The 12,535-nt window shown below is 42.1% G+C and overlaps 1 protein-coding gene across 2 annotated transcripts in view; it reads left to right on the top strand.

Moving 5' to 3' along the window:
• The window catches only part of LOC143215255 (uncharacterized), a 101,894-nt gene that overhangs the window by 31,947 nt on the left and 57,412 nt on the right, over window positions 1-12,535 (top strand). The window contains exons 2-3 of one of the 2 annotated variants that reach the window (XM_076437219.1): window positions 5,878-6,038; window positions 12,179-12,291. In XM_076437219.1, coding sequence (XP_076293334.1) covers window positions 5,936-6,038; window positions 12,179-12,291 — 216 coding nt within the window. In that variant the 5' untranslated portion in view covers window positions 5,878-5,935. The remainder of the gene's footprint in view (window positions 1-5,877; window positions 6,039-12,178; window positions 12,292-12,535) is intronic. The other variant, XM_076437220.1, reaches the window with a different exon arrangement.

The following is a 12,535-nucleotide window of genomic DNA, read 5'->3' on the forward strand; positions in this document are numbered from 1 at the left end:
GAATGCGCCCACCTTGCCCCACATCACCAGAAGCAAACAGGAATTATTGTTTCCGAGGCGAGCCTGATGCCGCGGTCTTTTCTGCCCGTCATGCTGTACTACAGGTGCCGAGTCAGGATTTTGAAATTAATTTTTTAATTTGTGATTATTAGAATTGTGAAGATCGATGAGGAATTATTCCACAAATTTATTTCCATGAGTATATGTTATTTAAAAAATGGGTAAAAGTTTGGACAGACACGTTCTCGTCTCTTTTACAACTCCACAAACTTAGTATTAACCTTCTCTCTGTGTAGAGCGCAGGTTAACCCTTGTGTAGTCGACCAAAATGTATAGATTATTTAAAACCTTCCTGTATTTGAAATTTTCGCACAAATTCTCATTATAATAAGATTATAAATTAATATATTAGCGAGTGAAGAATGGACATTCAGAGAAATTTTGTAATATGTTTTAGAGGAATATTAACAAATTGTTGAAAGAAATACAGTAAATGGGTACCCGGTTGACTACACAAGGGTTAACAATAGTAAAGGTACAGCATGCGGAAAAATTTTTTGGTACAACCAAATACAGAGCACAGAAAAAGGGAAAGGTCTCCTTGATGGATCAAACCATTCCTCGCACGGAAGATGAAATGATGATCGGATTAGTGGTGCGGGCAGATTACGCGACACCCCGTACACGAGTATGCAGGAAGCAACTTTTCAGGACACCGGACTGCCATGTACGACGAGATCTATAAAGATGTTGATCCGATAAGACGGCGCACGTAAGCCCGAAGACGGAATTCACGATCGGGGGGGTACTGTTCCCGATCAGCCGGCTTGATTTACGTCGCACGAGAACAATAAGCGTTGGAACAATCTGTCTCGCTCGAAAGAGCATTCAGGATGAGCCTTAACGGTGAAAGCCGGACCGGAAGGATCGACGATCCGTGACCACCGGCACGACAATGCGAACGGTATCTAAACCTTTTGCTCCACGGATAATGCATCGTGTACGCTTCCCCGCCCGTCACATAATCATCCTCCATTCTTTTTTTTTTCCGTCCACGATGCCTTCCCACCAAATTTTTCTTTCCACGGTCCATTCATTTTCTTAAAGCAATCTCAACTTCCCTAAGGAAATTGTCTGGACGTTGTACAGTCGGGGACAAAATTAAGAGGACCCTATAAAAAAATTTTTTTTAATTCGGATAAACGCGTCTTGCGCTTTATTGAAGTAGATTATACACGTGCACAAAGTTTCGTCGGTAAGATTAAGCGTCTGGTTCTCTCTTTAGAAATTATTTGAAAATACTCGACCGCTCACAATCTTCCAAACAAAAATACCGTCACATTCGGAAGAGTCTACAGAATCAGCCCTCACAAAAATCATACGCATAGCTTTTGCGTTTCTCGCAGAAAAAATTCTCAAACTCGATCATTCCTCCAAGATCCATTGAACTTGACTCGTCTACTGAACGTGGCAACAGGCTCGTCCGCCGGACAGAGCAATTAGAGCGAGCTTGCATCGGTTAATCCGCGAGGAATGAGCCGGCAGAAGGTTAATTCGATCGCATCGATATTCCGTGCGGCGGCGATATCGAGCAAACTTCGCGGAAGGTGTGCCCGGCGCGGGCTACGCCATTGCAAAAGGGGATGTGTGCGGGGCTTTGTGAAAGTCTGATAGATTCGTCGATCGTGTCCGACTCTGATGAAAGGTGGGCACGAAATAAAAGGTAGCTGGTAACGAGGTAGCTCCTTGTTTCGGGCCGCTCAAAGAACATCGAGGGCCCCGTCCACGCTTTTCCCGGCGTTGTACACGCGCGCGCTCCCATTAATATTCATGAGCCGACGGCAGAATCCGCTTAATTATCGCCGACCGTATACCGTTCTGGTAATCTCACGGGCGCGAATCTCTCCTCCCCGTTTTCCCCTCCCGCCGGGTACGAATAAATAGGAAGAAGGCTATTCCGCCCCCGCGACGTGTTAATTCTTCGCCGCTTGCCGATTCTTTCTTGTTGGAGCCGCGAGAAACTCGATATAATGTTAATGTTGTTCTCCTGTTCTACGTGTACGGTGCAATGCGAAACCTGTATCGCGATAACTGTGCGAATGTCGTCGCAGGGAAATCTGGTTTCACTGAATACCGCACGCACGAGTCGGGTCCGTTCATTTTGCGATGGATTAGCAGTCGGATTGAATTGTTTTTGTCCGGTATAATCAGCGATGACTGCGTTTCCTCGTTATACTTTTATAGAATTTTCTCCTGGAAAACAGTTTTATTTGTGTTTCTTAAATTTAATCAGTGCTCTGGGAGCAGTATTTAAGGAATTCAAAAAGAACCTCGTCATTTATAGTAGCATATGTTGATATTTTTACTCTCGATAGTAGCACTGTTGTGGAGACGCAGCTTGAGGTTCTCGACCTCTTAAGGCGCGTCTCCAGACAAGAGCCATTGCCAAAGAGAAAAAGTCTGCAATAAATACTGTATTATTCAAGATTATGTTCTTCTTGATCTCCACATTAAAATTGCACTAATTTTCCGTACTCTATTATCGTCCAACGTTCCAAAGGACCTTTTAAGCTACGTCTCCACACAAGGGCCATTATAAGAGTAACTCTACAATACATATTATTAAAAATTACGTTCTTCTTGATCTCCACATTAAAATTGCACTAATTTTCCGTACTCTATTATCGTTCACCGTTCGAAAGGACCTCTTAAGCTACGTCTCCACACAAGAGCCGAGAGAAAAAGTCTGCGGTATATATTAGCGGAAACGATATTCATCTGCGGCTCTATTCGACGTCTTATTCCCATTAGAGTGACTCTTCGCATGAAATGTATCGAGGTCTCTGTATAGATGGGCTTTAGATAGGCAGGATCTGCGTCACCAGGAGTGTCCCCGGTCCCTTTTCTTCGCTTTGTCGGCCGATGGATGCCCTTTCCAGAAGGATATGTGGCCCATTGAGCAATTCGGTACAATGGCACCGTGGGGGACCCTAAATACAAATTACATCAGCATTACCTTGCCATTCTGAGGAGCCAAGCGACGCAGAAATCTCGAATTACTCGGGGAGACCGCATTGAAACGCGACTACCGTCGGACTTTCTCTGGCTAACGTCACCTGAAGCTCGGAACTGGTCTCTCCCTCGAGATAACTCGACGTTTCCGTTCCGTGAGGAATCATTTTAGTATTTTTCAAACTGGTGGTCTCTGGTGGAGGCATTCTCGTTTATTGCAAAACAATTTTATTGTAATTTGAACTTCCTGGTCCAAGTATTCCGCTTCGAAATCGATCAAAATTCCAATTCCAGCGAAATTCCGTATCTGCTTAATGACCTTGAAGCCTTGGAAGAAGCCGAGGAAGTCGTACCAGTTTCCCTGGTGACAAAGAAATCGGTGCTCTGCATGGGGCTTTGTCAGGATCCCCGTAGATGAGACTGTCACTCGCCGAGCTCTCTCCCGCCGGCTGACAAAAGGGATCGACAAACTGGTAGTATGTCCATTTCGGAATTGAACTCTGGGGGGTCGTGCAGGGTTCGTAACTTGCAGGGACTGGGAATAAACGTGACAACAGCACTCGGCCCTCCGTTATATCCGAAATTACTGGCTTATTTCGATACGCGTCGGCGCTTGTTGCTCAAAGTGTCTGCTCCTGACGATATTCCACCTGGTTCTCTGAGATTGTTATTGTATCTCTCTCTTCTCCGCGGATTCCCATCAAATCTCGATCCCTTTGTTCCCACTAGGAAATGACGTATCGACGCTCCAGCTGAAATTAATTCCTTCGAGCTCAATTAATCTCGATACACAAAAAAAGGTGCTAAAAATAAATATTCTTTCCAACCCATTAAACATACCGAGAAAGAAATTTTAATTTTGCATAAAAATATAATTATAACATGTGCTTGAATATCGACGCTCCAGCTGAAATTAATTCCATCGAACTTAATCTCGATACACAAAACTAGGTGCTCGAAATAAATATTCTCTTCAACCTATTTAAACATACTAAGAAAGAAATTTTTATTTTGCATAAAGATGCTTGAATAAAGAAATTGAGTCGGCTCTCTATTTGTATAACTTCAATAATTAATATCATTTTTCCCGGTGTAATCGAAGAAAGGGTTGAGCACGATTTTGCGAAGTCTAGGCCTAATTTAGGGGTTGATACTTTCGCGCCGATGTTTGCAGACATCTGGTACCGGTACGAGCTCGATAACCCTTGTTTACCGGCCTGTCGGTAAGTTAATGTCATTACGCCTCGACGTCGACCGTAGGCACACTAATACAGTAATACCTTGAGCGTAGCATCCCCTAAAAACTGCGCAAGGCCAGTACCACCCTTATTACAGGGGTCCAGGGTATACACACTGTGTACACACACGTTTCTCGCGTCCCCCAGCCTGGAACCCGATATTCGATCGTCATAATTTATCATTACACACGGGAAAGGACGCGCTCGATAAATTCAGCCGGACTTTTCGACGAAGTTAGCGTTGATTTATGCGTCCCGGCGATCCGAGCAACGCACGTTGGGAATCGATGCTCCGGTGTCTCCTACGCGGAGTGAGTTAAGGTTTCGTTGCGATTCGCGACGGTGCGTGCCACCGAGCGTAATTGGAGAACAGAGAGAGAGTGAGAAAGAAAGAACGCGAAACTTTTATTTAGATAAATGATTGAGAATCGCGGAGCGAGAGACTTGTTTGTTGAGTCGAGGGAAGAATTTTAATTGGAGTTTAATTGGCGAGCTTCCGCGGTTCGTTATTGCGGGCGGTGTTATTTTAGAGGAATGCACTGGCCTGCGGAATTAAAGAACAGTCGATTATCATCGGAAATTTTCGTCTGTGATCCTTGAACTAGGACAACTGTGTGGTACGATTGTTCTTAACCCCTTGCCTTACAATATCGTGTCTGACTCGTGATGATGATTTTGAACAGATTCTAATAAAAATGTATGTTATTGATTTCCTTTAAACCGAAATAAAATTCTATTTTGGTTTTGTTACTATACAGCTATTGGAGAACAATCTGTATCAACATTCTCCTTTTTAATTATGTATAATATTTTTCTCGGCGATCTGGTTCGATCAGTTTCTACATTAAATAGCTATTGTAACGAAAAGAAAGGTGGTGTGTTTCGTCCTGGACCCGCTAGAGGACTCATCAGTAAGGCTATCTAGCGGGTCTTGCCTTAGACACGGGTCCAGGACGAAACACACCACCTTTCTTTTCGTTACAATAATTATTTAATGTAGAAACTGATCGAACCAGAGCGCCGAGAAAAATATTATATATATTTGAAAATCATACGATCGATATCAATCCCTACTTTATTCTCCTTTTTTTTTTAGGAAATTACGATCTACAAAATAGTTCTAATAACTGAAACCGTAAAATAATTCGTAGGGCAAGGGGTTAACGGTGATTTAGATCCAACTTTCGATCGTTTCATTCGAAGTGCCACACAATTAATCTTAAATTAATCTTAAGTACAAAAATTGTGTTCGCAGGCAAACTCAGCAGCATTGAAAGATTATTTGGAGTATTCAACTAATGTAAACCAGTCTGTCATAAATTCTTCCAACATGTTCATTTTAAAGGGGGCCAGTTTCAGGATCGAATTCTCCACCGTTTCGACCACGACACAACAACGTCAATTTTACTTTAAAAAAAGGTTCAACTTTCTAAAGAGGTTCGGTTAAAAGTGTTCGACTGTTTGTTTAAAGACGTTCTCACTAAAAATGTTGAACTATTTGTTTAAAGATGTCGAAATGACTAAATGATGAGATTACTTGTTAATATTTGTCGCGAGGATGAACGGTCCCGTTGCCGAACAGCGTCCGATTTCGAGCAGGAAGATCTGAGTGTGACGTGAATTTCAGATGGTCCCTTTACTCGTCGTGGCAATAGAAGCACCACTGTGAAGGACCACTCAGAAAAATGAGCGCAGCCGTAGAAAACGGCGTGGAGGCCTCGAAGCCGCGTGGCGTTTTCTCGAAGGCATTCGCTAAACGGGCGCAGCCCTTCGAGGAAGGTGAGTCCGGTGAGAGACGCACAAAATGGTTCAGGGATTACTTCGGTGCACACATGGGGCTTTTTCTGGTGATTGGTTCCTGTATTATAGTACCTACTCCTCGTGAAGCACAACGTTACGTAGCGGACGACGATCGGACACGTCCGGGGGTTGCGGTGGTGGGACACAGGGTTGCTATTTTCAACACCTTCATCCCATTCATAATTAATTCAGCTCGATACTGTCGGATATGCTCGGAAGTTCATACAGCTAGAGATACTGCATAATTTGTAACCATTACTATCATTACTGTTGTCGATTGAATATTATCTGAATGATTATCTGAAAATGTGAATCGAGTCAGAAATTATTAAGTATAATATCAAGGAAGCTATTGTACAATCTGTGAAAACATATTGGAACTAATGAGATTCATTTTTGTAATTATTATCACTCACTAGACTGCGGATTTTCTGCATTTATGACAAAAATGGGTACACACAATTTAAAGCTGTGGACATGTTAGAAATATTTAAGGGCATCAATGTACATATTAGTTTCTGCTTAATAGGACAATTAAAAGAAGAATGCAATATTTATTTGGCTCCTGTGTCCTGCAATCAATGCAAACATTTTTTATTTCGCATAAAGTTCCGCAGTCTAATTATATCACTATTAATGATCACAATGTTTGTGAATTTCACGTATCTTGTAGGTTTCCGTACGTTTCTATTTTCCCAAAATTAACAAAAAGTCGCTAAATTAACTATAATACCTAACATATAAAATGGTAATAATTGTTCACAATTGATTATTTCTTACAGAGTAGGTATAAATATAATAAAATGACAGCCAAATGTAAAATTTACTTGAAAAATGATATGATAACAAAAGTATTATAAAATCGCAGAATATTTCGGGATACATTTCTAAATTCCTCGAATCTTTGTTACACCTATTCATTTTTATCATGAATGCATAAAATCCGCTGTCCAGTAATAAAACAACGCCGGTAGCGAACTCGTTCAATTGTGACTTATTCTCACACAGCAAAATGGTTATGGCGTCAAGCCAGAGGGCGCCTCGGATAAAGGGTTGATCATTCGTACACACTCGCGAAAAAAGGTTTACATCTTTGCGCACTTTTCCAGCTCAACGAGATATTGAACAGGCTTTCAGTTTCCGCGGACGCTCGTAAAGAATAGCTATTCCGCTGCGTACGCGCATAATATTTGGCCCATCCCATATATCAGGCTAACCCCTTCGCGGTTTCCTTCGCCGGTATCATAGCGACCTCGCACTGGAAGCGCACTTAACGTGCTCGCGTGTTTGCACGTAGACCTATATACCACCTGGAAGGGTCGGCCCAGGCCTTCGTCTGCTTTAATGCACATACCTGACCGTAACCCGATGCTTGTGCCGCCTGGCGATGGGACTCCAAGACGCGAGGCTCCTCTTGCAAATCGTTTTCCAACCGACAACGCACACCTTCGGGAACGCTCGAGCGAGCTCCGACGTCGATATACCGGCTTGAATCACTTCGAAGTTATTGCGATCTGTTGGAGATCGTGAAAATCTGCAAAGGGAACAATTTCGAAGCTTTCAATGCCTTGGGATTGTGTTTGGAGATATTTTGCAGTGAAAGGAGATTGCAGTCTTCTGGAAATCCTCGAACTTCAAGATGCTTTGGGAGACAAAAAATCTTGAAAATCTAGGAAATCTTGGAAATCTGAAAATCTTGGAAATCTTGAAAATCTAGGAAATCTTGGAAATCTAGGAAATCTTGGAAATCTGAAAATCTTGAAAATCTTGGAAATCTTAAAAATCTTGAAAGCCCTTTGGAAATCTTGGAATAGCGTCAGGTCCTCGTAAAAGTTAAAAATGTTATTTTCTTTACTATTACCATTGTGAAGTCCTCGGGAATGCTAAATTGTCAAAAATATGTCGAAACTTTAAATACACTTCCCATTTTATCTGTAAAATCCTTCTCGCCTCCCGGGACCGGAAATATACATAATTTGCCAGATAATTGGAAATTATTGAACACTGAATAATACATCTTAATACCACGTAGACCGCCTCGATCCCAATTCAAGATAATTTCGGCTCACCTCAAGATCCCCAATTTAACTCAGAATATCCTCGGAAGCCACCGAATTTCCAAGTTATTGATTCAATTCCACCGAACATTCGAAACGCACGTATAAGTTGCCAATTCGCATCTAAATACGCGACTCCCCGGACCCAAACATACTCGTTGCACGCCGATAGCAGCGCATTAATTGTATTATATTAGATCCGATCGCCGATGGCGATATGCCTGCCGTATAATATCGAGGAACTTACTAACACCGTCATCTATTCCCAGGCAAAGTTTCCTTAATTCTATTACCGTTTCGCTGGGATACACAACGTTGCCTCGCGTGGGAATCGTTAATAACAAAGAAAACTGAATTCTAATTAAGAACGATGCGAACAAGTCGAGTCCGCAGAGTGCTCTTCGCACAGGAAGCCAATTCCGAGTCTGCAGTCCCTGTGAATCGCACAGAAACAATAAATACTGTGCAACATTTCAAACAAAAATCTAAAACTTGTAGATAAACAGCGGATCTTTATGCAAAATATAATTTTTTTACCAGAATTGAGAAGTTCTTACCAGAATTTTTAATATGTTTAACAGGTTGAGAATTATAAAAGAGTGCGTTTAAATTCTCCTAAGGTTTTATTGTTTCAAATTACACCTACTCATTTTTGTTATAAATGCATAAAATCCGCTGTGTCTGCTTATAGAATAAAAATTTCTGATAACCTGATTCACCCTTTGGCGATGAAGTAAAAATTTTTGTTATTTAAGAAGTTACAAACTTGGATTATTCTACTACCAACAGATTCACAGTATCATTACTAGACAGCGGATTTTACGCATTTATGAGAAAAATGAGTAGGTGTAATTTAGAACAGTAAAAGCATTAGAAGAATCTAACAATACTGTTATATTATTTTAAACCTATCAAAACATATCAAGAAAGAAGATAAATTTCTATTTTACTTGAGATCGTTGCAATTCAGCTAGAAAATTTTTATTTTGCATAAAGATCCGCTGTGTAACCATTACACAAAATTCAAATAAAAATCTGGCAAGCGTAAAATAAAAATATCAGTATACAATGAAGTATGTTCGGCATAAAGCAAGATTTCCTTTGCTCGGGAAGTTCCTAGGAAGATAATTTTTCTCGCGCACCTTCTTTTTGCGCAGTTTCGCTAGTTTTTCATAAACTTCCTCGTGCCAGAAGCACACTGTTCCGCCGTATCGGTACCACGTCATGTTTGATAAGTGTTTTAATACTTAAGCACGCGCGCACCGACGATGCCAGTAAATTTTTTAGGAACAATTTACCGTGCTCGAGAGTTACTGTCTCGGGGCCCGCGTTTTCCCGGTTAAATTCATTCCGTTTTCTCCGGCCGAGAAACAAATAATTCACAACGTAATTGCATTAAGCTTATCCGAGTTCGCACTTGAAGCGAGCGGCTGCATCCTTTCATCAGGAACTTCGCTGGCTGCAGTAATGAAGCAACGAGATAAGGAATTCGTCGTGAGCCGCCAAACGAGCTTTTAAGATTCTCGGTTAATTAATTATCGGCGCAATTATGACTCTCGGTCGAGTCGCGAACAGCTGTGGAAATAAAGCGATTTGCATTGTTTATTTGCAATCCGGTTCGCCTTCTTTTCAAGCACAAAAGAAAGAAATTGATCTGTCAGTAGTTTGGAATTGTTTCAATCGTTCAGTTTCTTCGTTCTCTCTAGCTCGAAAGATTCAAAAAAAAATTTGCGAATATGATTGACATTTGATGAACAAGTTTCTCTTATTTTGTTCCTCGTGAATGTATCGTGCTCTCCGTCATCTCGAGCTTTCATAAATGTCGAGTCGAAGCACACTCGAAACTCCTATCGAACGTTTGGCTCGAAGTCCAATACCTGTTTCATCATACTTTCATTTATTACCGCAATATTAGTCGAACTGTGTTTACGGTCGACGTATTTGGCTCGGCGAATGCGATTCCCGCCGCAGAAATTGAATTCACGAGGTGAACGCTTATGACACTTCCTACTTCATCGAACACGTGAAGAAGTATACACCTGCTCGTAAAATTCAGGAAATTTGCTCTGTATTGATTTTCGCGCGAATCCTGACTCTCGTGCTTCTGATAAAACATCGACCACTAAATTCATTTTCGATATTCCACTTTTAATTGTTGTGTATTTCTCCTACTTAAACAAAATCACTTTTCTTTTCATTACTGATGTATCGACATTATTACAAGAAGTTTTCCTAACGCGAGAACACAGCAATGAGGATCACTAAACAAGCAACAAAAATTCGGTCACCGCAGGACTCATAAAAATCATATATCACGACAACGAGAAGAGTCATCCTAAACGAGCACTACGAGGACTATAAAAATGAGGAATGAGGGAACGCGCGAGAGAGGGTCACCGAAGGGAATGGTTGCATCGCGCGCGTAGGAAGCCAAGAGGGCAGCATGAAGATTTAAAATGGTCGCCGGCCAAGTGGATCGAGGCACGAGAGCACGATTCGATCGTCGGAAGTTTCCCGAGCGATCTACATCAAAGAGCACTTGGAAGTCCAACGTGATGTATCATGACGCTGGCGAGGAGGACGGCCGAAGGATATAGCGTCCGTGGCCTGCGCGGCCGAAACGAGCTTCTCCCACGAACTTGTCGATAACAGTTTGGCACCCCTCGGGCCTTTCTGCGTTCGCGCCACGAGCGAGAGCACCGTGCTCACCGAGAATTCAATTATCCCCATCGCTGAGAACGACTCGGTGAAGGTAATGCGAGATGAACGAGTCGACTGGCGACGGCCATCTTGTCGGCTGAAACCGAGTCCATGGTCCTCCAGTTCTCTCTCTTTCTATCACTCGATCATCTTCATGTCTGAAAAATAATTGTTTAGGGTAAACTTTACTTTACCGGACTCAAAATTTGTGCCTTCCTCCTATAAATTATGATGTATTTGTACATAATATTTGTTGTTCAGTCGATTTGTACCCGGGGCGGCTGCAGATCGAAGTTTCGATCCTGTGGGATCAATCGTTCAGGAGTTATGCTTGCTTAAAGTTGTGCATCTTTCAGTGTTTTTGACAGGTAAGGGCGCCGCCATATTGGTTTGTAGAGCAGAGTCGCTAGGTGGTGGTTGGTGATTAGGTCTGGAAGGGGGAGGGGGCAAGGTAAGCGGCTCACGGTCGTCAAAACAAACCAATATGGTGGCGCCCTTACTTGTCAAAAACACTGAAGATTGCTCAACTTTAAGCAAGCATAACTCCTGAACCATTGATCCTACAGGATCGAAACTTCGATCTGCAGCCGTCCCGGGTATAAATACATCATAATTTATAGGAGAAAGGCACAAATTTGGAGTCCGGTAAGATAAAGAGTGAGCAGACATTGTGGATTTACTCAAACACGAAGATAAAGCTGAAGGATTTCAGGACAGCATTAAAACATAAAGACCTGATCCAAAGAAGAATGCCTGTGAACCCATGCTGTCCTCGAACAGTAGATGTTTCCTCCAAACAAAATGGCGTCACAGTCCGAAATTCACTGGACAGCAAGGGAAAGCTTGTTATAGTGAAATTAGCTGTACCGAAATGTTCGCGTGGCACAATGCATACAGAGCATTTCGATACGCAGCGACCTATTAATTATACTAATCTTGTACTCAGCGCCACGCGAGGCTAATACATAATTTGCCGGGGACGTAGATATTCTCTCATTAACCGGGTACATCTGGCAGGAATCGGGATACAGGAAATATCAAGGGATGCGTGCCACTGCGCACGTTGAACCGGTGTAGTTAGGTAGAGTTAGAGTTAGAGAGAGAGAGAGAGAGAGGACTGGAGGAACCATGGGGATTCGGTTTCTGCAAGATGGCCGTCGCCGGACTTAATAGGAATTGCGGTGGTACCATTATTTAGAAATTGATGATATTTACTAACATTGTGTAATATAATCTTCAAAAATATTAACTGGGTATCAACATAGTGCTTAATCGCTTCCCCTGTGGATGTATAATACTAACATAAGATAATAATTCAATTAGCGAATGAATTTCACTGTTTTCTGACGGTTTGATGGTTTCTTATTTCAGCTCTCAACACACTAAACCGCTTAAACAAAGAAGGCGAGGCCCTTGCCCTTCAGGATGATCTTACAACGCACCCCACCTTGGCCTTGATGCGACGCATCCTTGCAGATGCACAGGTGAGTCCACTTCCAACAAATTTTTTTCTGTAAAATAAATTAAACGTTATAAAAATTGTTCGTCACGAGCGCTGAACGGCGCCGTCCATCGTCAGCTAGAAAATGGATTTCCCTAACTGCATTTCCCGCTGGAAATGACCGAAGTTTTATGTCCCTCGAAATGACACGAATACTCCATAAAATGTCACGGTAAATTGCTTTTTAAAATGGCCTTCGCGGACGGACTATATGTATTTTTGCCGCG

Source organism: Lasioglossum baleicum, chromosome 13 (assembly GCF_051020765.1).
Source record: "Lasioglossum baleicum chromosome 13, iyLasBale1, whole genome shotgun sequence".
Taxonomy (NCBI): domain Eukaryota; kingdom Metazoa; phylum Arthropoda; class Insecta; order Hymenoptera; family Halictidae; genus Lasioglossum; species Lasioglossum baleicum.